The sequence below is a fragment of the Rhipicephalus sanguineus genome, chromosome 7 (genome assembly GCF_013339695.2).
Source record: "Rhipicephalus sanguineus isolate Rsan-2018 chromosome 7, BIME_Rsan_1.4, whole genome shotgun sequence".
Classification (NCBI taxonomy): domain Eukaryota; kingdom Metazoa; phylum Arthropoda; class Arachnida; order Ixodida; family Ixodidae; genus Rhipicephalus; species Rhipicephalus sanguineus.
In genome coordinates this window covers 107,026,829-107,054,298 of record NC_051182.1, presented here as the reverse complement: position 1 = coordinate 107,054,298, position 27,470 = coordinate 107,026,829, and the positions used below count along the sequence as shown (strand labels likewise).

General features: G+C 46.1%; 3 protein-coding genes across 7 annotated transcripts in view; 1 reads left to right on the top strand and 2 right to left on the bottom strand.

Annotated features, from left to right (window-relative positions):
- The window catches only part of LOC119399721 (AP-5 complex subunit zeta-1), a 77,027-nt gene extending 69,765 nt beyond the window's left edge, over positions 1 to 7,262 (bottom strand). For all 5 annotated transcript variants that reach the window (XM_037666558.2, XM_037666556.2, XM_049417829.1 and 2 more), the window contains exons 1-4: positions 7,045 to 7,262; positions 4,118 to 4,307; positions 2,838 to 2,884; positions 105 to 202 (exon numbers count right to left, since the gene is read on the bottom strand). In XM_037666558.2, the coding sequence (XP_037522486.1) occupies positions 105 to 202; positions 2,838 to 2,884; positions 4,118 to 4,307; positions 7,045 to 7,193 (484 nt within the window). In that variant the 5' untranslated portion in view covers positions 7,194 to 7,262. The remainder of the gene's footprint in view (positions 1 to 104; positions 203 to 2,837; positions 2,885 to 4,117; positions 4,308 to 7,044) is intronic.
- A 355-nt stretch (positions 7,263 to 7,617) lies between these two features.
- On the top strand, positions 7,618 to 13,883 carry LOC119399720 (uncharacterized). Its single transcript, XM_037666555.2, is given in 5 exon segments — positions 7,618 to 7,818; positions 8,194 to 8,488; positions 9,131 to 9,204; positions 9,206 to 9,248; positions 11,313 to 13,883. Coding segments are annotated over 5 exon segments (687 nt in total). The 5' UTR covers positions 7,618 to 7,683; the 3' UTR covers positions 11,453 to 13,883.
- Positions 13,884 to 17,866: 3,983 nt separating this feature from the next.
- LOC119399719 (serine/threonine-protein kinase RIO1) lies at positions 17,867 to 24,270 on the bottom strand. The gene has a single exon (XM_037666553.2). It carries the CDS (start codon positions 24,146 to 24,148, stop codon positions 22,547 to 22,549), a length of 1,602 nt encoding a protein of 533 aa, XP_037522481.1. The 5' UTR covers positions 24,149 to 24,270; the 3' UTR covers positions 17,867 to 22,546.
- Between the last annotated feature and the right edge of the window lie 3,200 nt (positions 24,271 to 27,470).

The window sequence follows — 27,470 nt, the reverse complement described above, 5'->3', positions numbered from 1 at the left end:
CACCACCCCAAGACAAAATCCTGCTGACACGCATGCATTAAACCATCCATCAACAACCATCACATATTAATTTCAGTTTTCTGTCACATCGCAGAGGCACGCACCCCGAGAGAGTAGGTCTTCTTGTGCCTCGGCCACTCGCGTCATGTAGAGAAGGATCTCACGCTTGACTGTTGCACCCACAGCAGCATCCTCCAAAGCACTGTGAGAAAAGCATCACAACGCCACTTATGTATTCGAGTGAGAAACCGACAGAGAGGAGGCACACACAGGTCAAATTAGACAAACAACAGGTGCCCTAACCTCAGCTCTGAACTAAAAAAAAAAACTTAGACCGTTTCACTCAGTGAAGGTGAGTGACCAGTAGAGCTGACAGGCATAAAATCTCGTTTGAGAGTTGTCTCTATGCATGCAGTATGGGAGTTGTCTCTATGCAGTATGAAACTCTATGCGTAAGCATAGAGTTTTCTTGTAAACTGCAGCCTTCTCTGGAACGCTGTTTTCAGGCGGCATCAGCATTGGGTCTTCTTTCTAGTGTTCATCAGCATCTTGAGAGGGCCCCTTAAAAAGTGTGTGGCGAAACGCATGTCTAACATCAAAATTTGCAGAGATAGAATTCTACTGATGTCTGCAATTCTCCATGTCGACTTTACATGTTGTCCTGCAGAAGGCTTTTATTCCACTAACAGTACACCACAGTATAACAACGGGCAGCAGCCGCGACAGGCGCACCGCCAAGTCAGCCAATAGCGTAATGCAACCACTGTTGTTTTTGGTCTACACGCTCGGTCTTCGCGTGCAGCGATTCACTGGAAACTAGCGTATAACAGCTCTGCTGCAAAGACTGCACGAGTAAAGCAGATTTTAATGACGAGCAATCACACCAACCATAATAAGACTGAAACTTGGGCTCGTTGGTCGTACTTCATAATGGAACGGCAGCGCAACCATACACGGACTGAAGAAAGAAGTTAGCGCTGCGTCTCGTGCACCTTCTTTCTTCAGTCCGTGTGTGGTTGCACTGCCATTCCATTATGAAATACCAATCATGCTGACCTCAGTGCAGCAATGCAGTGATGCTACCGAGGACTTCTCATTTGGAGCACTTTGGAGCAGCAAAATTTTCATCTTGGAGCACTTTGGAGCAGATAATTTTGCATCTGGGAGCACTCTGGAGCAGCGAATTTTACATCCTGGAGTGCACTACAGAAGCATATTGCAATAACATTCAAGTACCGGAATATTACTATGGGGCTCTTATGAAGGCTAGAAATATTTCGATTCATTGCAAATCTCATGGGAAAAATCATCTCAGGAGAACTCCATAATTCACTCGCTAATGAAAAAATAAGGGCTCATGCAGTTGAGTGTTCTGAATTAACCTCTTCAGCGATTATTTTCGACACTAGCAAATAAACAGAATACCAGATCAATAAAATTGCACTTTATGAAATAACACTCTAAATACATCTATGTGGTTATCAGCAGACATTGTAGACAAACGCCGTGATGTACAGCAGTGCCTCAATGCCAAAGAGCCACACTGTCCCTAATGCATTCCCCTAAAAAAACTCCAAGCCGAAAGCCAGGTTCTTTTTCTTCTCGATCAACGGGTTGATCCTCCCCCTCCTTCTCTGCAAGCTTTCTGCACCTCACCTGGTTTTGCGCTAGCTCCATGATCGGCGCACCGATTACGGAAGCAGTGTAAAGCGACGATGTCGTGATGGCGTCATCACGTGACATCACGATATATGACGCCATGATGACGTCACAAGTTTTGACGATCTATGACGTGATGATGACGCCATTACATCATGATTATTTTTTGCATCAATCGATTGACGCCGCCAACGGTCAATTTTCGTGTTTGATAAAGCATCTGATGCTTTCGCATTAATATTGCGTGTTGAACGTTAACAACCTGGCCTTACATACCAAACTGTCCTCCATCATGTCACCTCCTTGCCATGCGCAAAACAGCTTCGCTTATCATCCACTTCACAGAATGAAATGGCTTCTCAACTTTTTTTAAATGTTTATTGTGATAACAATTATATGGACGCTCTCCGCGGATTTTTGCCGTCGCCATTGCCGTAATTTTCTGTATAAAGACCAAATTAATAACATCACCACGCGCATTCTAGCCGCGGGTAAAAGCTCGCGAGCGCTGGCGACGACGAACGCGGCTGAAGCAGAGATTAAGCTAGCCGGCCGTCTGTCTCCGTCGCACGGACAGCGCATGAGATAACATCTTCCCCCCGCCCATCTTTCGTAAGGAGCATGAAAGGGCGCCAGGGGAGCAGGGGGGGGGGGGGACCGCATCGTTTAAAGGGCGCAGTCGCTTGCGCATGCGCCATCTCGAGGCATCAGGAGACGGCTCGTAAACTTGCTGTGCTCTCAACGCTTACTTCGTGTTTAGGGAACTCAGAGCAAGAAAACGCTTCGGTTCCTGGAGCGGCCATATTCCCTTAAACCTGTGTTTTGTTGAGTTACGCGAGATCGAATCCAAAAGAGTTAGCTGCTAGCCTTACTTCGTTTAACAATACAATTTGTTGGTATCGCATCCACTGCTTCGCCCTTAAGCGAAACTGAGTTTTTTTACCCGTCAGCTATTGACCCCCGATAGCGAGGGGCGGACGTGTAACATGGGGTAGCCGCTTCACTGTGGGCCGTCAGCGACAGGCCCGCTCTGGTGAGAGTACTGATATCCATCAAAACAGACGCTTTACCAAGGTTGCATTTGCTAAACAAAGAAAACGCTCAGATGTTCTTGCATCTATAGGTATGTGTACCTACGCAGTGGAAACTCATACAGTGGACAACCAAACAGAGCTTACCTCAACAGCTTGTCAAGAAGGGCCCTATAGTGTGGGCTGTCTGTACCCTGAAAGAAAGTATGAGACCTTTACAGCAAAACCACAAGCAAAGTACTACATGAAATCGCTCTATGTTGGCTACAATGCAGTGTTCCCAAACTGTGCAATGTTGTGTTTGATATGCAGTAGTACCGTTTCTTTTTTAAATATGGTACATCTTTATTTTTGCCTAAAGGAGACTTAAGCTTTGCCACAGAAATACCATCTTAATATACACGAAATGGCAGTTATGGAATGCAGTATTGTTTTCCATAAAGTGGTGACATGCAGATGAGAATAAACTCAGCTGGTGCCTGGCATTTGGCATTGTGTACTTACTGCTATGTGCCAATGTTTACATTGTGTTGAGCTAAAGATATACCCAACCCATGAGTTTAAACAAATTTTGTGCCAACAAATAGCCGAGTTGTTGGTACTGTCACGTGCAGGTTTGTTTGCGCATTTTGATTATTCTTTAGTGATGCTTCATCAGGATTGTGTGAGTGATGCTGTGCACTTCAAGACGAACTTTAGTACCAAAAACTATTTCTCGACCTCCACGCTTTCTATGTGTCATTATTTTGTTTGTGCTAGAACAGTACATGGCAAGTTTCTGTTAGGTTTTTTTCAATTCAGTTCCGCAGTACCAAGCTAGCACCCACTCACTGACAGCTTCAAGGGTACAGAGCACCCCACCTTAACTTGCAACCCATGCATTCGAGAACGGAGAACGCAGGTGGCACCACTGTACCTTGGTGAATCCATAGGGCTTCCTACGATATTTACTAGACGGAACTGTGGCACTGCGATCATTCATCAACCATGGGAATGATAGGTAGTAAATGTATTTGCCTAGTCTTCGTGCTTTCTGCTCCAAACAAACTTGTGACTTTGTCTATTGCTGCATTTTGTCTTTTGTTTCGCATAAAATAACGGCTTGTTGTGACCTTTGAGAGACGATTTGAATAGGTGAGTCTAGAAGGGTCAAGGTGGTGAGGTGGGACTGCTGAACTTTTGATGAACTTCGTCCTGCGACAAAGTGACTGCAGGCCACACGGAGCCGAAAGAATGAAGCTTGGCCAAATCCATGTACTACCCATCATTCCCATGCCGGCTGAAGCGTCCTGCATTGCAGCTCCCATAGACACTAGCCCCAGTTTTCCCTCTAGTGTACTTTTATGAAACTCTATGGATGAATCGAGGGACTTGGTGCAGAACGCATACAGAAACATGTTTCAACTGAACAGACTTTTTCAACAAACCTGAGCAAGTAATGCCTGGAGAAATAATGTGAGCTGTTGTGGGGGAAGAGGGAGCAGCATCTCCTCGAGGCCATACTGGGGACACAGGGACTCCAGCACCGACAGGGCCAGGTGGCGCCGCACTGGTGGAGACTGCTCATCCAGCACAGCCACCAGCAGGCTGCTGACTGCAGTTTCCTGCTGGGGGATTCTGTCACACCACGCTGACCTTTTATGGGGGCTTATGGAAACATCTTCACTATGGCTATCATCCTACAGGCTGTTCGACATAACTAGAATAATACATTTTTAAAAAGGTGGTCAACCGCAACTGAATGAAAGCCACGACATGCTTCACTGTCATATGGCAATCATAGTGGGCCTTCCAAAATGACCGATCCAATTTTTTGTGGCAACATACATGCTGCATGGTGATCTTTTTGTGGTGTTTAAAGAAAGCCCACGAAATATGAAATAAAACCACGTGACTGCACTCATGCACTACCGTACTGCAGCACTCTCGACCATTCTCCGAGCGAAACAATCGGCACACCAGCCATCAACCTATCGCTTATCAGGGACGACGGCGCTTCCTCGACGTGTGCGGCTATCAAAAATGCTGACGCCCTGCAAAGCTGATTCCCAGAGCCATGACCACTCTGTTCACCACAGTCCGCAGTTCGAGCGGTTGTTTCGCAAGGCGCACATTTGAGAGCGCTGCAGTATGGTAGCGCACAAGCTCAGTCATGGGGTTTTATATTGTATTTCGTGGGCTTTCTTTAAACACAAAAAAAAATCACCATGAGGCACGTAGGTTGCCACAAAAGATTGAACTGGTCATTTTGGAAGGCCCTCTACAACATAACAAAATGCACTTGACCCTTAAGCAATTCTTAAAAAACTGCATAATTAATTTTAGTTAATTACCTAATTAAGTGCAATATAAAAAGGCCAAACGATCACCAGTTGACAGCACACACTATGTCATTGGTTTCATTCAGTTGTGGTTAACAACTTTTTCTTTAATATTTGGTTCTAGTTATATGAAACACCCTGTAGATTCTTCAAATGGCATCCAACCATAGTTTTTAGGTGGACCTGACGTGTTGGGACCCATTCAGTTCCTCCTTCGGGGATTGGTTGTATTAGTTGAGGAAGCAGTGTTGTTTCTTCTCCTCTCACCTAGGCCCCTCCTTTCCATCGTGTTGCGAAGGACGTGCACATATACACTGAACATCGTTCCCAACCAGCTGTTAATGTTGCCACTGCACAGCCTTCATGAAGCATAGTCAGAGGAGAACAATGCCACTTCCACAACTGATACAGTCAACCTACGAGGAAGGAACAGAACAGGTCCTGAAATGTTGGGTCCATCTAAAAACTGGCTGGTGCCGTTTCAGCATCTAGAATTCTTTGGCCCACCCAAACAGATCTCTGTCAAAATGTTTACACTTAATGGCTATCTTTGTATATCAGTAATGCTTATATAATACGCATAACAATGTGGACACCAAGTGAAGCCAGATGGAATATCACCATGTGCAATTCCTTGCAAATGCAGAGTACCACCTACACATTTCATGCACGCAGGTTGATGTTGCTGAATAAATGCACAATAATGAACTCTGTGTTTCATTGCACAATGTGCAACAAAATTGTGGTGTCGTAGTCATGCGCGAGAGGACCCAAGTTCTAATTTCTGTACTTTCCTATATCAAATTAATACCGTAATATGAAAATTTCGCCTCTTCCTGCGCCTTTTATGTACGAAAATCCACGTTGAAATGCAAAGCTGTGGGCAGCCCTGGCTGTGGAAGTGGTGATGCTGACAAAATAGTCAGAGCACTGAATAATCAGCTAGCATTATGGTACGTGCACCCCCACTGAGTTGGGCCAACTAATGATGCATAAAATGACGCTGCGTGGCCTATAGAGACTCTTCATCAGGTTTCCTTGGGACACACGCCGTTGCTGTGCACCCACAAGGAATCCCAAATATGGAGCCAGGTGGCTGCACAAGCTGCAGTGCTTTGCGATTCATGTTTCAATAATGCACAAATCAAAGATGCACAAAATGGTTACCGAAGCATAGTTCCCCAATGGTTTAACATTACCACGATGGAAGAAACAGCTTGTGCAAGTGTCAATGCTTCAGCATTTTGGGAAATGGCAACTTGAACTTATTTATTTTTTAAGCTTTAAACAAAAGCGAGGAGCACAGCACACATGTTTCAGCCACCCTGCTTACTAATAAGCTAACACAGGCATCTTCAAAGGCCACTTGGGGTTAGCTTCAGTTTTCTCACATCCATGCTCTGTGTTTTGATCACGCTAACAAATTTTGGACCGACACCACCACCTGTAACTAAAGCTGCACTTGAGGAGTGGTTTTCCCACACTATTTTATCTCTTCCCTCTTTAACCTAGCTAGAACTTGATGAGTTGAAGACGTCAGGTTTACAATTACATACCTATGCCCCAACGACACTCTTTTTAATTGCGTGCCCAAGCATGAGATACTGGAATCACTGGATGCCAATGGTTCAATGTTCAATAACAACTCACACAAATTCGTTCACAGCAGAGCACCCGCAACATTGAACAGAATTACACTGAAGCAATAATATAAAACATGCTTCAAAAATTACGGTGAGCCTTCCCGTTACGAAATGTTTAACCTGTGTTTACAATGAGAGGCTGCACATCGCACGTCCATGCAAGTATCCAAATTTACCGCGCCATGCTGGCGCGCGCCGGTCTACATGCCACAGCCTCTCACACGAAAACTACCGCGTTTGTTCGAACTTGATGCTCGAATTTGCAGTGAAATGAGATTGAACGAATGACGAGAAATTTCCGGGAAAACTAGCCACCACAAAAACGAAACTACGCTGGACGACACCAATACAGCGCGTGACATAGCTCGCTCGTGCCATTTTCCTACTCACAACTCCGGGTCGCATTCTAGCACGGCGGCACGTAGCTGCTGCAAAACGTCCTTGGTCAGTTGCTTGGGCAAGTTGTCAAGCAGCTCGGACAAATTGAGCTTGCGGTGGCTGCGCACCGAGATGAGATCGTCGACGAAGCTAGCTGCCATCGCCGCCCTCGCATGCTTTCTGGCAGTCAGCTGATCACAACGTTGCCTTCGAATTTACCGATACTCGACCGCACCTTGGGCTGCCCGGTTCGTCGTTCACCCTGCGGGGAGATTGTTCCAACGTTTTATTATTCTTAGCTCCACTGCGACGTTTTCTCGCTTGTATGATCGCTAGTGTAGTACACATGAGTACCAACTCACACGACTGCTTCGTTTGATTGCGCCCATAGAGTTTCTTAGATTGCGCCCAAATCTTCAGGAGAACAGACTGGTTGATATTTGCGTTGGCTGCTCCGGCTGTTTCAGTGTACTTGTAGCGGCACGTTGTCATCGCGAACGCACCAAGCATCATCATCAAGATTTTTTATGATCGTGATTGTACCACGTGGGTAACGTGGGGTGCGTGTTTCGCTTCATCAGCGAGAGGCCGACTGCGACAGCAAGCGACAGCGCGTGAATTTGTTCTGCTGTATGTCGCGCTTGCCGCAAGATGCGGGTCGCTGACGTGCTGGCCGTCGCTTTCGGTGTGTCAGTGCTCAGCGAAGTAGTCTACTTTATTTATACGAAGGTGACGTCCAAGAAGAAGCGGCGCCCGAGCAAGAAGGCGGCTGCCTTCGGCAACCAGGTGAGGCACGATCGCGTGTTCATGAATTGGTTGAACGAGAAAAGCACATGGACGATCGTCAGCTTTGATGTACTCAGGTGTATTCATACCCTTTATGTATACATCAAAGGTATGTATACAGCTTTGATGTGTATTGTAAAGACATGCCATTACTAAGACGAGCGTTAACTGTCTGCAGCGTGAGTTGGTGACAGGTTGTGACGGTCCTAGGCTGCTGTCCAGCCGTGCATGTTCTCTGGTTGTGTCACATGTCGTCATGGCAACTGCTCTTTGTAATGCGCCGTGTACGTGATCTTTGTGCCGGTCAACCTCGGCTGCCGTCCAGCAGTGTCACATGTAGTCATGGCAACTGTTCTCTTGTGACGTGCCTTGCAGGTGATCTTTTTCCCGGATCGTGGCGTGGCGTGCCCCAAAGCGACGCACGATGACTCCGACACATGCGGCAACCCGCAGTGCTGCTTCCTGCACGGCCGCACCTCGCTGCGCACGCTGGTGCACACGCTCACGTCGGCTGAGCGTGCGCTCGACGTGTGCGTCTACATGATCACCTGTGACACCCTGGGCGACGCCATCATCGGCACGCACCAACGTGGCCGCGCCGTCCGGGTCATCACCGAGGCCGAGGGATCCGACACGCCCGGATCCCAAATCGGCAGGCTGCGCGAAGCCGGTACTGACATCTTCCCTGGTCATTTATTTTCAATAATCATCACCGGGGAGCCCCGTGTCTCCGTCTTGAGTGCGTGCTCCCCGGTAATGATGATTCTGTACCAGCTAGTCCAGTTTTCTGCCTTGTTGTATTTTTAATCACGTTCAAATGCCGCATCAGCGCACATGTTCAGTTCTGAGATCAAGAGCTAAAAACTTGTCGATGAAAAGCTACACCGATAAAAGACACGGGACTAACAGGAAAGAGCATCTTTTCTGTCAGCTCTGTGTCCCTTTCGCCGGTGTAGTTTGTCATTGACATGTCTTCCGCTCTTGATCTTAGAAATGTTACACCAACTATCCCAACAGCTTGCGCTTCTGTGGCATATGTTCAGGTTTATTTCAGGAATAGGTAAGGCCTGCCTTGAAGGTCTGTGCAGCACATTTAAAGAAACTCTTTTCACAAACTTCCAGATACAGCAATGTGACAAAATTCTCCCAATTGTGCACAATATGAGGTTGTATTGGAAGGTTTTGAGACAGGCACTGTTAATTACCATGATCGTCTAGGAGACCGTGATCGTGCTTCACTGCTTCGCAAACAGTTGGTCGCATTTTTGTTTGACATTACGTGACATTAAGCAAAATTGGCGTGGAACTGCAGGCATCCCCGTGCGGGTCAACAACCATTCATCCTTCCTGATGCACCACAAGTTTGCACTGGTCGACCGGGAGCTGCCTCATCAGTGGCTCGTTCAACTGGACACGCCAGGCCATCACAGGTGCGTGCCCCGTTTGCTGTCTGTTGTCACCTTACAAAGTCACGCCTGACAACTCTCTTGAACTTTTCGTAAAATTCGCGTGCTTTGCCTCATTGCACCATTTCGTGAGTGTTGCATCAGATGTTACTGAAACAAGTATTCGCGAAAAAGTTGGAATGGTGCCAGCAGAAGGGGCAGCAAGCCCTAGCTCTAGGAATGAAGAAAGTACATGAGAGTGTTACTTTTTGCAGAATTTGCAGCAAGTGCTGAAAAAAGGTGACAGTGAAGGAAGGAATGCGAAGAGGTGCACATGAGCGCGCACACACACGTTTCTTTCAGCGCCTAAACGCTTGCGCTGCAGATTCTGCAAAATGTACATTAAAGAACTCGCCCACATCACTATTCTTCAGCAGAGTGTTATTTCATATGAACTTCGCTCAGAGATGTTACTATGGCAAGGAAATTGGCGACATTGAGGACCCTGAAAGACGCTTCAATCTAAAATAAAAGCAGCGTCAATTTGCAATCTTCACCCTTCCAAGTTGGCTTCGTGTAAAAACAAGCAGCAAAGGTACATCACTATATGTATAAATAAGGCGCCTATGTATCTCCCAAATAATGTGTGCCTAGGATAAACTTTAAAATAAAATAACACAAAGCCCTCCCTCCACCATCACTACCGTTATTTCCAGGGGAGCTTTGCAAATTTGACGTTCACAGGTTGGCAAGAATGTAATTTTCTGCGCTGCTTCTAGGCTGCAAAGATACCAGTCATCCATCAGGGTAGTTCAGCACCTAATGTGTCGTGCTGCTAGGCTTGAGTATGCAGGCTGATTTCCTGGCCACGATAGGCACACTTGGAAGGGGGGCCGAAATGCACGCAACATTCCTCTGCTTAGATTTTAGGTGCACGTTAAAGAACCCCACGTGGTCAAAAATTAATGCGGAGTACCACACTACGGCATGCCTCATAATCATATTATGTGATGGCTGTGGTGCATAAAACCTGAAAATTTATTTATGCAAGCGAATCTTGTTAACTCGCAGATTTCGGTTGCGGCGCCAACGCGAAAAACCCGGCGCCAGCGAGTGTGCATAAATGCAACCCTCAAAGGTACACTGGTCACATGCGTAATTGCATGCACTGTTTTCCACTAATTGATGCCCTCTCAATCGTTGTCTTGTTGGCAATCAGCCGTTTCTCATACAGAAATCTGATCTTTTGTCGAGGTTCCTTGTCACACTGACACATTTCATTGTTGCCTGGATATAAACGCATCTCTGTCGTTGTTGCCTGTAGCAACTGAAGTGCTGCATTACTGAGCATGTGGATGAAGTTCCAATTCTGAGCATGGAGGAAGGAAACAATTAAGTGGGAGCATTGTGCAAAAGAAAGAAAGAATAGTACATCAGGCATGCAACCACCAAGCTTCACTTGCCCCCGTTTTCCCCGTAGGGCAAGGGCTCCTGAATTTTTTTAGGAGCGAAGCTCCTTGGGCTCACACCCCTGCCGTCGCCATTGAAGCTCCCTTCTCTGAAACATCGCTTTGGGTTGGAGTGGCCGGTTGATGTAAGAGGAAATGTTTAGGCTTGAGCAGTTTGGTTATATAGCGCACCAGAAATTCGAAGTTAAAAGAAATAAGCTTTGGGGGGGTGCACAACTGGTTATAATGGCCATCTTCACCACCTTTATCGTGGATTGTGAAATGACAACCATCATTCTAGCGCACTACGGGCACTTTGTCAAAGGTAGTAGCAGACGCTCTCCCCACGCGGTGCCGGCGCCTAAAGACAATGAGTGCGCGCTGCGTTCCGTCGCCGCATCACCGCTCGCACCCCTCTCCCACCTGTCTCCCTCTCCCTGCGCTGCACTCAATCACTCAGTCGTTCCCGCCATTGAGCACAGTAGACGCTCTCCCCACCCACTGCCCACCCTACCACCTTCATGAAATCCAGCAGCGAGATCAGGCGCATGCTAGTTGTTCGAGCCCTATTTCTAAGGAGCTTCACTCATCGGTTGTATTCGTACATGGAACAGCTGCTAGTTTTTTTAACGTTACTTTTGATGCTGTTTCTTTTCCGCAGGCAACCATGAGAACCTGCTCATGACAAGCGAGCCGGACCTGGTGGACTCGTATGCACGCGAGTTCACTCGGCTATGGGAGCTGTTCAAGCCACGGCCCGGACAGAACAACGTGGAGCGCCATACCGCAGAGTTGTGGTGACCCAGAGCCCCCGCCTAGATCTCAAGCTGGATCGTGCCGCGACCGCCCACTAGCTGGCGCTGCTTGGTGGTGGCCAAGGCATGCGTGCACTGTCATACAAGCAACATTCAATTTTGTAAACATTTGTACATATCGCATATATGTGTGTATCATAGTGGCTCGCGTTAAAGATTAAGGCAGACGGCCACCGTTATGTGTCCTGCTTGCCCATTTAGCTTGTGGTATTATTGGTCGTTACTGTGACCGCAAAAGAGTTGAGATCTGGACCAGTTGGTTCATGATACTTCACGAAACCCAGCAAAAGAACGGGACACATTTGACCTCAGCGGTGTTTGTGTCTGCCTCTTTCTCGTGTCCCATTCTTTTGCTGGCTTTCGTCAGGTATTACTGTGACCTCTTGTTGATTCTGTCATATACATTAACGGCACGTTCGGCTGGTCGCTACTGCACTCTGACTGGAATTGCAACAATGCAGAGCCTGTTCGTTATCCAATGAAGAGAAAGCATGTCTTAGGTGAACATGTGGCCGCTAGCCAGAACAATTGGAGGCCGGAAGAGGGAACAGGTCAGCACCTTTTGTTACAAAACAAACATGTTTGCATGTTCCTCGCGGCTGATGTGATGCTGACGCCGGAAGCTGCAGCAGCCATGTCACCGGAACTTCACCAGATCTCAGTCACCCTCTGAGGTCAAATGTGAGAGCACCTTGGAGCGCTCTAAAAGAACCAGCGAGTTGGGATGCGCATAGTCGGAGCACTCTGACACGACCAGACGAATGTACCGTAAATGTGGATTTTACAAAGCGTGAATATTTCTTGGTTCAAATTAATTGTGCAAATATCGATATTTTTAGTTCAAACTGAATAGTCTGTTTCAGTGTTTTACTTTGAGACCCTCACCTGCATATTCCTTGTAATGTACTGATTGCTTGATGAAAGAGTAATAACAAGAAACTGAATTGGTGGGATTTACATGAAACCTTGACATCAGTGTTTCAGATGTTGATCTTTTTAAAATGATGCTCTTTACTTACTGAAAAGAGAACAGTTTACTTTTTGGAGTCAGTTTAGTTGCATTATTTGGATATTTTTATGCAGAAATCAAAGTTTAGTGTTTCTTGCAACTCTGTGCAGCCATCATTTTTAACGATGTCATGTGCAAATGCGTCTCAAAAATCGAGTACGACACTGCATGCAAAATGCAATGATAACCCACGGCTTCTTTTTTCCGTGTGTTTTGTAACCTGAGGGTTATATAGTACAGGCCGTTTTAAAATGTGCCATGGCTTATGCATATACTAACCCGCTCTTAAACTTCCTAAAAAGAATATTGGTGATGATTTCGATACTCCCTAATGCAAAATGTGAGCTTAGCTGCACACATGTTTTCATGCGGCGATACATATATACAGTCGACTCTCGTTAATTCGAAGTTCACGGGGACCCCGAAAAAACTTCGAATTAAGCGGAATTCCAAATAACTACAATGAACGAAAAATACATTTATTTCAAAGCAGTTTATGAGAAAAAATCTGTGATTGCCGTTTGCTTCTGTTTGCTGAATCTTGCGGCAGAAAGCAAGTTCTGCAGGCTGTATATGTGCCCGAGTGCTTCCTCGGCGTTGCTGTCAGCAGCGAAAAACCGCTGCGCGAGGGCAAGGCCTGCGGCTACATCAGCAGCCCGCGGTAGTGGCTCACTTGCGGCGGCGGCGTCGTCAACCTCAGTTTCGTGACTAGCCTCGCGGGCTGAACCATCTCCACGATCTCAGCGTCCGACAGCGCACCGCACGATTCTACCGAACTGTCTGTGACAACGTACTCCTCGAAAGGGACGTCGCCGAGAGCTGGCAGGAGACCGTCGACGTCAAGCTCACTTGTGTCTTCTTCCCCACTGTACAAGACGCGTCATCATCTGCACCACTTGGAATGAAGCCGCACGCCCTAAAGCAGTTCGCAATGGTTTCGTCCTTTACGCGACCCCACGCTCGCGCCAGCATATGGATAGCACTGAGAAGGCTCGCCTCATACTGACTTGCATTGTCCATACACAACAGCATCCGCTCAAGAAGATGCTTCCTGTACAGTACTTTCACCTTTTTGATAATCCCCTGGTCCATTGGTTGCAATAGCGATGTAGTGTTCGCTGGCAGGTAAGCGACACGTATGGCACTCAAGGGCGGCACATTCATGTGTGCACTGCATTGGTCCGCAAGGAGCAATACATTGCGTTTAGATAACGCGAACTTGCGATCCAGTTTTGTCAGCCAATCCTTGAATATGTCTGCTCGCATCCACGCTTTCCTGTTACACGCGTAGTCGACAGGCAGCGTTTTCACGCCCTTGAAACATCTAGGCTTAGCGGCTTTGCCTATCACGAGCAGGCGACATCGCTCAGTGCCCGTCATGTTCGTCGCTATCAGCACCGACACTTTCTTTGCTACGCTTCCCTCCAGCACAGTCATCGTCCTTAAAGGTCAGCGTCTTCTCAGGCAACATTCTGTAAAGAAAGTGCCGTCTCGTCGGCATTGAAGATATCTTCCGGCCGATATTCTCCCAAGTATTTGCGAAGCTGATTTTCCCTCCACGTAGCACATGTTACAGCGTTGACGGCAGCCCTTTCCCCATTCACGGTTTTAAACAACAAGTCGTGGCGTTGCTTGAAGCGTGTGAGCCACCCATCGGACGAAGCAAAGTTCTCAATGCCTAGCATCATCACAAGCGATGAGGCTTTTGCTGCAACAATATCGCCGCTGAGAGGAAGTCGGTTGCTTCGCGCCTCCCGAATCCAGATGAGCAGTGCTTGCTCCAACTCCAGGTGGGCGCCGGTGAACATTCTCTTGCGAGATATCTTTGAACTGGTCATTTTCTAATGCGTCCAGTACCGAGCGCTTGTTCTTCAGGATGTTAGACAGGGTATTAGGCTTGATGCCGTATTTCCGCGCAATATCTTGCTTGGCGGTGCCTCCTTGTTCAACTTCTTTCAAAATTTTGACTTTCGTCGCCAAGTCAAGCAGTCCAATAAGGCCCGCGAGTTGCCATAGTCGCGACTGCACCTAAAATGCACGTGGAGCTTCGTCGCACGTGGAAACGCTGAGTCCGCTCACTACCGTAACGAGATCAACAACGAGGCCCGGAACCGGAACATTCTCACTGCATTTGTGCAACTAGCCGCTTCGTGATCTGCGGCGCTGCACGCAGCTGCGATGCCTTCAGCTGACGCTTTGAGCTGCGACGCTGTGGTCAACTGCGATGCCCTTGGGTGCCGGGCGCACACGCATTGTTTTGCACTTTAAAAATAGGAAATTTAACAAACATTATGATGTCCTCCGGGAAATTCATTCAAAAATAAATTCGAATTAACCGAAATTTCAGACCTCTAGCTTCCAATCACCGAGCATTTCTTCCTGTTGAATTGCATGCAAAACTGACGGGACCCCCACTCCACTTCCAATTAACCGACAATTCCAATTAAGCGACTTCAAATTATCGGGAGTTGACTGTATCTTGAAGCAAAAATACAAGAGACGCATGTACGTATGTACAGTTATGGAGTACAGCGTTTTTATTTTTTGCACATTTAGTATTTATTTCAATTCCTGGTCTTTTTTATTGTTTAGAATTTGTTTTTTCTGTTTCGGTGGTGAATGTTCCAAAAGTAATCCAGCCGACCTCAGCAAAGGAACAATAGCGTTGCGTGGTTCGAGACGTACAAGCCAGGGGATCTTTTGCTTTGCTCGTTCACTTGGTTACGCCGAGGGGCGATGCTCCACCCAGGAACATGTGCCTAAGAGCCATAGGAAATATCGCAACAAACACAGCAGGCTCTCAATAATTCAAGCTCGACGGCGCCCCAGAATTTTGTTCGAATAATCAGAAGTTTGTAATTATCAAGAGGTAGACATAAATAGAACTTGATTCAACGTATTGTGAAAAGCAGATATGGTCGATCATAACTCCCATTTAACTCCCATTTCTGCTGTCCGATTCAATTTTTTTTTTCCTGCTCAGTGGTTTCAACTACTTTGACATGTTCAGGCGGGCAGCTGTCTTTATCTTTGGCTGCTTCAAAAGTATGTGAACACTACTTAATGTTCAGCTAGAAAGCACAAGGGCATCTAATATTTCTGGTACGAACAAGCGAAAAGAGTGAATTAACAGAATTAGCCAAGTGGTGCAGTTTTGAATTGAGCGGCTCTTGGATATCTTAAAAACACAGCTGGCCTACCAAAAAATTAAAAAGAAAATTTTCTTGAATTATTCGTGAGTATGAAGTAATTGGTTTGAATTATCACAAGTCCACTGTATTTGTTCAGAGGCATCAACTCGTACAAGCTTGGTGAATTCACACGGGACTGCTTTTGGAAATGTCTTCAGAGTGATCATGGTTTGTAAATATGTGAATATGATAGTGGACAAATAAATTTATGTGCATGACGCCATGTTGATGTGTGTACTGGTCGTTCATTCTGCCACGTTAGCCACAAGATTTATATTTTTTCATTTATGATTGGTGGTGCTGAAACAAATGCTAGCGAGAAGGTTAAATGGAAGAATCTTAACCAGACAAAATTTGTACTTTCAAAACCAAACTAGTTAGCTGATCACAATGCAGTAAGCAAGGTCGGCAGTTGTATTTAGTCAAATCACAGCGTTCAGCTGGTGTCTCATTTGTCCCACATGCCAACTTCTAGAGCGATTGCTGGTGCTTGTGTGACACAAAATTGTTCAACACTAATTGTGTTGCATGAGCATTGTGAACAAACACTCCCATTTATCTAGAATCAGAAAATGTGAAGCTTTTGCTACAGCAAGCGCAAGAACAGCAACATGTTACATGACAATAACTTTGTCAAAGTGCAAGTGGTGCACACATGGCAGCAGTATCTAGAACATTACTTTGCAAGACATTTCCCTAACACAGTGGCTAAAACAGCATGCCTTATAAAGCCATCTTTGGTTTGGTCCAGAAATATAATTTCATTTTTTTCTGTTTAAAATCACAGCACCTAAATTTCGGGACCAACACATTAAGAGGTTAGGCTGAACGGCAGGCTTCTCTTTTATGAGCATCAGGTTTTTTATTTAAACTACTATAATTATACCAGCTATCCCAAAACTACATCTAGCTTATAAGGGGCAGTTCACTGAAGCACTGCAGAATGGTTTAGACCAGCAGGAAGCCCCTTAACATGCTTCAAAATATCAACCAAATTACACTCGTGTACTTTGTGTTTCCTTGTAATAAAGGTCACTTTGGACAGCAAGGCTATTACGATCTTCACACAAGAAAAGGTCTCGCATAAGACACATTCACACAGTGGGGCTTCTAACCCCCCGTACTCCACGGTTTGACGGCAGTTTATTTGCCATTCATTGCACGAGCTATACCTAGCCCTGTTTAAGTATGGGCTTTCAGTGACGATTTCAATTGCTTGCGGAGCTTTTGAAGAATCGGTGCTTCATTTGTGCCAGCACTCTTGTTGAAGCTCCAAAAATTTACTTGCAAGGCCACACACGCACATATTTGAGAGGAGCAGCAGTTATTGCTTGGAAAAGACGAGAGGCTCCTTTCTGCAGCCCATAAGGGAGCATGACTTTTTCCCGCAGGGAAGGGAGTAAGGATATGAGACACGCGTTCTTGAGCCCTAAAGAGCACAGTAGCAAAACTTTTGGTCACAGTCACATGCAAAAGGGTCACGTTATGTCATACCACTACCAAAATTTGAATGAAAGGTAAAGGTTCAGCCTGGCATTACGTATGTATCGCTGTTTTGCCAGTGTCAGCGGTTGGCCCGTGTCACTGGGGACTCAATAACCTGGACCATGCCGCTTCGTGGTTCTCACGATGTTGCCAACATCACTACTGCCAGGGCTAGACTCAACAGTGACGTGCCACTCTACCAATGATGTCGTATGTCACGTTTCTGTTCAGGTCGTGCGACTCTCCCGCATGTGACGACAACCAGAAGTTCCGCTGCTCCACTTTTTATCATACAGAAACACGCAGTTCTGACATTTCTATGTGTGTGTGTTTGCATGTACTACACTCGTAACAAAGTCACATCTGTCACGAAAATAACTTCGTTATATCCGAAAATTCGTTATAAACACTTATTTGTAACACTGTAGTACTCATTTACTTCGTTATAACCAATCATTCGTTATATCGAGGTTTGAGTGTACGTGTACATAAACTTTCATAGTAAAAGCAGCACAAAAAGACTGCAACACAAGAAGATTAACCAACTAGCCCAATTTTGCACGCTATTGCAGTGTATATAAACTTCAGGGGGGTTGATGCTGAACCCCTCTGGCTATGCAGGGGGGGGGGGCGCTGCCCATACTCCCCCCAAATGTTCTGTTCCAGAGCCAGTGACATGCACATCAGCCAAGAGACAGCAAGAAGAAGCGAATGAGCACGAGATGGAATTCTGGTCTTGCAGCTAACATTTATTTCGAAAATTTGTCTCCACATACAGCACCGCAATAGCAAAACAACAAAGTGTAGCACTAATGCAGGAAGAGAAATTAAGCAACAACAAAACGTCTCAAAGATCTTTCGAGCGTTCGGCACCTGCATAAGAAGGACAGTGAGCAGCTCCTGATATCACAACTTATTTCACTTCGTTGCTACGTTAAGAGATACTCATGTACCATGGCTAGGTATGGCAAAGGCTACACAGTTGAAACCTAATACTATATAACAAGCATGGATATAACGAATCATCAGATATAGAAACAAATCTAAAAAAAATGTTTCTTACTAATATCAGTGCATTGACGATGTTACATGCAGCATTATTGAGGCAAAGCTTGACTGTATCAGTACAATCCTCTACCTTTGGTAACGAAGTGGAAAGCATTAGGGCCTCCAACGCACAGAACAGTGTTGGTGCCGAGTGTAGCAACGAAAGTTGTTCACTGTAAGAAATCTATTATACTCCATTCATCAATCGCGTGCCATGGAATAGTAACAAGGGGTCGTGCTATTGTGTTGCTGCAAGATGTAAAATGAATGTGGCGCAGTATTCTTGACAAGTAATTGTCTGATGACTAAGATATGAGGCGTAGATTGGTGGGCTCTTTTTTTCTTTTCTTTTGCCCACTTCTGTTTTCTTTTGCCTAGTTGATTCTAGACCTCTACAGGTGGTGTGTAAAGCACAGCAGCCATGATGCGTTTCGGTTTCCTGCCGTCCAACTGGCAGCTCACAGTACACACGCACGGCCTTTGAGATTTGTAGCTGTTACTTGGAGGAAACCGCCGCTTGGATGCTAGTTCAGACAGGGCCTAATTGAAGAATAAATTGCTTTCCGTAGTGTTCCTTGGTAAGAAATGCCGCCCCTCAGTTCCTCCTCTTGTACATGTTTTTGTCGCGTATCTCCTTGCCGTTTTTCACAAGCCACCGCAACTGCACAAACGAGATAGACATTACACAGATATAGAGCGTATTCACATCATTTTACCACTGCTCCACAGCATTCTTTTCACAGCACAAAGTTGTTCGGTGCAGAAATGTGACATACACAGCTGACAGAGCCGTCACGTGCAGTAAGTGGGACACAACGCATCCGCCACCACGCATTGTTGTCAAGAGGTGTAGGAACACAACACTGTACATAAATCGCTTCATCTACCTGCGTACAGAGTATAAATATAGGTTAGGTTGCTTTTGCAACTAGGGGCCACAGTAAGGATTTTCAGGTTTTATACACATTCGGTGGAATTTGGATTGGCTAAGCCAATGACGGGACCCTCTTGTGGTCTTAATGGTATGGTACGCACTAGGCCTGACGCCACACAAGATTCAAAAGTATCTCTGAAAGTGACAGGCCAGGCTCGCAGATCCGAGGCCAGGCTCGCAGATCACAAACACTAGAAAGTGAGGCCCACACACACTGTGGTGTTTCACAATGACTTTATGAAAAGGGAGGAGGAGAAGGAGGTGAGAATCTATGTACACGGGGCGGGAGCAAATTTGCTGGGCACATCGTCACGGCTTGAGCTGGGTCGTTCCACTATCTCTCGCAGGGGGCGCTGCTTCTTTCTTATTGAACATATGAGTGAAACGAAAGCACAGTGAGGTGGAGGGCCTCCGTAGCATTCTATTAAGTGTAGCATAACCGAAGGTGCATAGATACACTGCAAAGACAGACACACACATACATTCAGGCTGTGTTTTTTATTTTTCGTCAATGTCCATGAGTGTGCACCCCCGCAGCGGTGTACTGCTGCAGGGGTGCACATACATAGACATTCAAGGTTGTGTACCGCAGGGGTGTGTGAACGCCCCTGCTGTACACCTTCAGTTGTGAGTACACCTGCCTAATAATGATTGACACTCAAGTGAATGTGCATAACAATGAATCGGCATCGCCACGCTCGAGTTTCGACCATTATTAGGCAGGTTTACTGCTGCAGCAGTGCACACACATCGACATTCAAGGTGGTGTACTGCAGGGGTGTACGTGTGAACACCACTGCAGTACACTTTCAGTTGTGAGCACACCAGCCTAATAATGGTTGACTCCCAAGTGAACGAGCATAACAATGAATCAACATCAGCTCACTTGGGTGTCGACCTTTATTGGGCAGGTGTACTGCTGCAACGGTGCACACCCCCGCAGTACACCTTCAGTTGTGAGCACACCCTGCCTAATAATGGCTGACACCCAAGTGAGCTCATGTTGATTGACTCTTATACGCTACACTTCTAGACAAAGAAAGGAAAGAAAAAATGCAGATATTTCAGAAAAATCTGTGACAAACACATCTTCTATGACTTATAAATGGCTGCAAAGGCCCAAACACTAGTTGGGTGCAGACACTGTTATTTGTTTGCAAATGACATTCTTTTTGCTCATGAAACAGAACAACGAAAAAATTTATCTCTCTAATAACAATCAAACAGGTCCCTCGCTGCAGGGGGATTCAAAACCCCCCCCGAAATTTTAAAATATTGAATGTGTATACAATACACACCTACACATGCAAACACACACACGAACATACACAAAGGGTGATTGAACACCCTGAAAAAAAATTTCTGGCTATGCCCCTGAGCAGCACCAACTCACCTCCATTATCCGTTATGACTTCAGCACAAAAGGAAGAATATAAAACGATCTCTGCTTTGAGTAATGAGCGTTTCTGCACCAAGCATATGAATAATCAGTTATTAACACTTTAGGGCAAAAGCTTGACGTTTTGCACTAGATACATCGTGCAACCTCATTCTAAGTGAATTATCCACTTGTATCCCATATAAACGACACACCAAAACGTGTCTCTTTAGAACAGGGGTCTCAAACACGTGGCCCGCCAGCCGCATGCGGCCCACGGCTCCTATACATGACTGTCTTAGTCCGATATTTTCTTTAATAAGTGTATTCATGAGCTACAGAGACTTGACTGGTCTCAGGCATTTTTTCGTGAGGTACCCCATGCGGTCACTATGTAATGAAACATAGCCTTGAAACAGAAGCTCCATATTTCAGAATCGGTGTCCAGATTTTAGTCATTCCGGGGATCTGTATCGACATGTTGCTGAAATCCTTACGTCAAATCTTCTTCAGAAATCAGCCATATATTATATATGGGAAATGCCGGCTTTGGCAACGCTAGCTGAAATTTTGTGCAAGCTACCCCCCGCCTTCTCTTATTTCTCCACTGTCCCGGCCCTAGTGGGACTAAATTTCGTGACTGCAGCCCGCTAGCTGAGGCGAGTTTGAGTACTGCTTTAGAACAACGAAGCTCGACATACCATTTTTTGATACGCATGGTCTGACACCTGAAAGCTTATATTCAAGCAAGGGTGTCTTAACACAAAGCCTTTAGTGTAATATTTCAAACACACAGGACCGTAACTTCAGTTATGTGTTACAAGTTAGAAAATGAAGTAACAGTCTAGTAGTCACGGTAATTATTATTACGTTAAATGGAATTTTATTATCTTTCTGGCAAAAATGTACTTGGCCATCACTTCAAAAAAGAATCAGTCACGCGACTGCAGGTACGGCGCGGCTGGCAACTGGAAGCATTGCACTGCTGTTGCCGTTTATATGAACAGAAAAGAGGTGGAGTCATGCACCTCCCAACCGCAGACGTGGAGAATGCCGTCAAAAACGGCGCGTTCGAGTGACAGGGCACCCATTCACAAACTTTTCGGGGGTAAGTTGGCGCACTAGGAAAGTGCATATGGTTGCAGACGATAGTTGGTATCTTTGCGCTGCAGAAAAGTAATAGCGACATCAAGGCAAATTTCACCGCACACGTGTATGTGTACATCTCCAGGCACGCTGCGAATGCAGTATTGTGTCTGAATCACACTTATATAAGCTGATAGCTTTCAGTAGCGTAGCCAGAAATTTTTTTCGGCGTGGGGGGGTTCAACCGTACTTTATATATGATCATGCGTGTGTTTATATATGCGTGTGTGTGCAATCTACACACGCAAAACTGAAAGATTTCAGGGTTACACCACTGTGGCCCACCAGTCAGTGCTTGTGCGCCTTAATTTTTTAAATAGAGCGGGCTGGCAATTCGGCTGCTTGATCAGACGCTAATGCATGTGCATGGGGCGTGCACGTCTAAGCAAGCGCAGTGAACCACAAAGCAGAAGCATGTGAATGCCTAGCCTCCGAGGCGGCATGCCTGCGGGCATCGCTTCGTTCAACTTATCTCCCGACGGCCGGATTGAAGAAGCGCGAGGGCATTCCTCGCCCGCGCGCCTGTCCTCTGTTCTCTCAATACACACGTGCACCCCCCCCCCTCCCAGACCCTCAAAACAAGCGACGAAAACTTCAAAAGTCAAATTAACATATTTTATACGTGTTCTCCAACTCCGGTGTGTGGATAGTGTTGGCACTGCATACCAAGGAAACGAAAAATGTCCCTTTTGCAATGTCTCAAAATCGTGTCAGTCCTCCTTTAAGCAAGCGCGGTGAGCCACAAAACAAAAGCATGTGAACGCATACCCTCCGAGGCGGCATGCCTGCGGGCACCGCTCCATTCATCTCATCTCCCCACGGCCGAACTGAAGAAGCGCGAGGTCCTTTCTTCTCTCGATAAACACATCCCCCCACTTCAAAACAAGTTTTCATTTCTTGCGTGCCTTTCCCTGCTTCTCCTTTCGCTTCTTGACATGCTTCGGCACCTTCACCTCGCGCTTCTCCTTCTTGGCATCCTTGACGGCCTTTTTCCTTTCCTTCTTTTCTTCAAGTGACTCCCCCTTAGGCCTGGCCATGTTCACAAACTTGGACCCGTTGTCGTCACATTCACTGTCCTCCGAGGATGAGTCGTCCGAGCCATCTTCAAGTATTGCCGGCTTATCGGCCGGACCTGACAAGTCGGGCTTCATGCCTGTAATGGTGTGATACAGAATCTTCTTGTTCTTCTCCTGGACACCCACAATGTCCTTCTCAAAGTCAAGCACATCGTCCAGCCTGTGGGGTATGTACGTTTTCTTGAAAACTTCCTCCTCTACTTGGTTCGTCGCTTCTGAGCCACTTTCTTCCACTAGCGACTGTGCTTTTTCAAGGTAAGCGTCCATGTTGTCTTCGTTAATAGTTGGGTCCGTGACGAAGTCAAACAGCTGCCGAACACTCAACGTCTTCACATCGTGCTTGCTGAAAAAGTCTGTGATGTTTGTGCAGTCCTTGCGCAAAAACTCGAGTGCGTTTGGATGGTCATGCTCAACTGATTGCGACACGTCAATTATCACGATCTTCCCCTCGTGGTACAGCAAGTTGTACTCGCTCAGATCGGCGTGCACGAGGCGACACTCTTGGTAGAGCCGTCGCATCATGACAATGCAGTCTCTGTAAAGCTCGCGCGCTTTGGATTCGCTCAGTGGAACATCTTTCAGTTTGGGTGCAGGCCAGCCGTCCTTGCCGACAAAGTCCATGACAAGCACGTGACTTCTGAGAACGATGGGTTTTGGACAAGGCAAGCCGGCGGCGTATATGCGCGAGAGGTTTCGCATCTCCTTTTCTGCCCAGGTGCGGACCATCTTGCGCGGGTTGCTACTGCAGTAGCCGCTCCTGAAGCGGAACTCGCCCGTGACATAGCGGTCGCGATCCTTGAACACCAAGATGGACGTCTTGTAGATCTTGATGGCACGGTCTGGAGCACCGTCTCCGCCAGCAATGGCATGGTACACGTTCGCTTCTTTGCCCGTGCTCACGCAGCCATTGATCTGCTCCACTAGGCCGCGGTTGAGGAGCTTAAAGAGGATGATGCGCGTCCTGCGATCGAGTACCTGCTCTGCCGTGGCCCTTTCCACCTTGTCTCGGACGCGCACACGGTCAGCTTCCTGCCTGCGGCTCGCCTCGTTCAACACGCTTAACGCGCCAGCAGCAACGGCTGGACCAGAGTACGCCTGAAGGTTGATCTTCCCGCTGTACTTGCCAGAGAGAACCTTACACTGGGACTGGAATGAATTCGGGTTGCCCTTGTGTTGCGCGTTCGGGTGAGTGCCAGCCGAGTTGTGGCAGACGCTCCCTCGGGACAACTCATCCCAGTCGTAGTCGTCGTCACTGAGCTCATCTTCGCCGAATGAGTCGTCGTCGCTCAAAAGATGCTCTGGACTGCGGCGTTCACTAGATGACACGGCTACGTTCGGCTTCTGTTCGGTGCTACCCGAGATGTCGCCGTCGCTTTCTGCATCGTCGAATTGCCCCTCGACGACGTAGTAATTCATTTTTGCACAGTTATTTGTTGACCAGCACCTACGCGAGCACTGACCTATCGAAATGTGTGACTTCACGACACGGCCACGAAAGGAAGCGCATGGATGGACGGCGTGGACTCCATGCGCACTAATGATTTGGATTGGATCGCTTTCGTTCAAACGTAGTACTTTATCAAAACTGAATATTTGAAGTGACGCTTAGGTATATATTTATGCACTAATTATAATTCCTGCAACAAATTAATGTATAAAAGTTGTACAAAATAAAAATATATAAACGAGGATGCATAACAAAATTTTTAACATGGCAATTATGACGTCATAACAAAAGACATTTTGATCTTGGAGGCCATAGAGTTTCCTAAAATTAACTAGAGGGGACTCTGGCGCTGCGATCGTTCAGCTACCATGGGAATGATGGGTAGTACACAAATTTGCCTAGCCTTCGTGCTTGCGGCTTCAAACGTACTTGTGGCTTTGTTTATTGCTGTGTTTTGGCGTTCGTTTCGGATAAAAGAATAGACCGTTGTGAACTTCGTGACCAGATTTGAATTGCTGAGCCTAAAGAAGTTAAAGTGGCGAAGCGAAACTGCTAACTTTTGCTGAACTTTGTTTTTCGACAAAGCGGATGCAGCCGACGCGGAGCCAAACGGAGCCAAAAGTACGAAGTTTAGACAAATTTGTGTACTACCCATCATTCCCATGCTGGCTGAAGCGTCATGCGTTGCAGCTCCCATAGACACTAGCGCCAGAGTTCCCTCTAGTAAGTATTGTAGGAAACTCTATGTTGGAGGCAATATAAAAAAAAAAAATCTGCGAACTTTGGGGCAATGATGGTGCAATGTTTTTAACGTGCTACAAGAAGCAAAATTAAGGTGTATGGAATCTATGACGTATTTTTTTCCTCCGAATTTGCTGTTGGCATGCAGCAAGTTTCGAGATATTTACCCCCCAAAAATTGTGCCTAAAAGTGCTTAGAATATGCTGTATATTTTAGGCACAACACTTTACGGCTGGCGTCTGAAACATGGCGTTCCTACTTCTTTTTCGTTCCAGTCAACAATACGTAAACTTTTCTATGATCCCACGCAAAAAACATAGCCTTCGAGATGTGTATTCTATTAGGAACATAGGAAATGGTTTCGACTACTTTGACAAGTTCAGCCGGGCAGCTGGCTCTATCTTTGACTGTTTCAAAAGTATATGAACACTATTTAATGTTCAGCTAGAAAGCACAAGGGCAAAAGTGTGAATTAAGAGAATTAAAGTGGTGCAGTTTGAAGCAAGGTGTGTGACCGGGCTAGTTGGTATTCCATATTGACGTGAACAGCGCGTGTAATACACAAGGACGAAGAAACGACGAGGACTAGCGCTGTTTTTTTTTTTTTTTCAGCGCTAGTCCTCGTCGTTTCTTCGTCCTTGTGTATTACACGCGCTGTTCACGTCAGTGCAGTTTGAATTGAGCAGCTCTTGATTATCTTAAAAACACAGTTGGCCAACGAAAAATAGAAAATTTCCTTGAATTATTCGTATGAAATAATAGGTTTGAGTTATCACAAGTCCACTATATTTATTCAGAAGCATAATCTCATACACGCTTGGTGAATTCACACGTGGCTGCCTTTGTAAATGTCTTCAGAGTGCTCATGGCTTGATCATGGTTTGTAAATATGTGATAAGAGGGCAAATAAATTATGCATATGACACTGTATTGACGTGTTTGCTGGCCACTCGTTCTGTCTGCCACACAAGTCATTCGATAGTGGTGGTGCTGAAACAAACGCTATGAAAACGTTAAAGCGGTCCTGAGCCACCTTTCCAGCTAATCATCGAATGATTTTAGTATCCTAGTTGATTGCCACAAAAATTTCTCGAATCCATCGACGAGTGCAGTTACAGTATATCGAAATTATTCGACCAAGTCGCTATTCGCTTCGAACCTAAAATTTACTGTTCGCACATCCTTACTACTGACCAATAGCCTCCTATCTGCCAATAGCCTGCTATCACACATCCCTACTATTGACCAATAGCCTGCTATCTGCTGTTCGACGTCAAACAGCAGGCGTCAGCAGCTCCGAAGAGTGAGCACAGGCCTCTTTATGAAAAGAGGGCGCCTGATAAAATGGCAACTTCGCACTCTGCGTCTGAACTCTCCTTGCTGCGCGTGACAGTAAGGTTTGGCTGAGATATTCATAGCAGTGTCTGCTATCCGCAGGATGTGCTTTCTCACCAAGCCCGGGTGGGTGGTCCATGAACCCTGTAAATGGAAGAATCTTGGCCAGACAAAATTCGTACTTAGAAAAATGCGAAACTCGTTAACTAATTATAATGTGTTAAGTGTGGTTGGCAGTTATTTCATCGAACCACAGTGTTCAATTGCTCGTGTTACATTTATCCTAAGTTCTAAAGCAATCGCTGGCGCTTGCATGACAAAAGATTGCTCAATACTACGTGTGCTGCATGAGCAGTGTTATTAACAAACACTCCCATTTATGTAGAATTGGCAAATGTGAAGCGTCTTATACAGCAAGACAAGGGCAGCAACATATCGCACGATAATAACTTAGTCAAAATGCAAGCGGTGCACACTTGGCAGTGATATCTAGAATGTACTTTGCAAGACAGTTCCCCAAACACAGTTGCCACAACAGCATGCCCTATAAAGCCATCTTTGGTTTGGTCCAGAAATATAATTTAATTGTTTTCTGTTCAAAATTGCAGCACCCAAATTTCGGGACTGACACATAACAGGTTAGGTTGAACGGCGGGCTTCTCTTCTATGAGCATCAGCCTATTTATTTAAACTATAATTATGCCTGCTATCCCAAAACTACATCTAGCTTATAAGGGGCAGTTTACTGAAGCACTGCAGAATGGTTTAGACCAGCAGGGAGCCCTTTAACGTGCATCAAAATGTCAACCAAATTACACTCGTGTACTTTGTGTTTCCCCGTAATAAAGGTCACTTGGGACAGCAAGGCTGTTAGGATGTTCACGCAAGAAAACATCTCACGTAGGACACAGTCACACAGTGGGGCTTTTAACCCACGTACTGCACGGTAAGACGGCAGTTTATTTGCCATTCTTTGCACGAGCTGTACCTAGCCGTTTAAGTATGAGCTTTCAGTGATAATTTCAATTGCTTGCGGAGCTTTTGAAGAATCAGTGCTTCGTTTGTGCCAGCACTCGTGTTGAAGCTCCAAAATTTACTTGCAAGGCCACGCACATATTTGAGAGGGGGAGCAGTTATTGCTTGCAAAAGACTAGAGGCACCTTTCTGCAGCCCATAAGGGAGCATGACTTTTCCACACAGGGAAAGGAGTAAGGA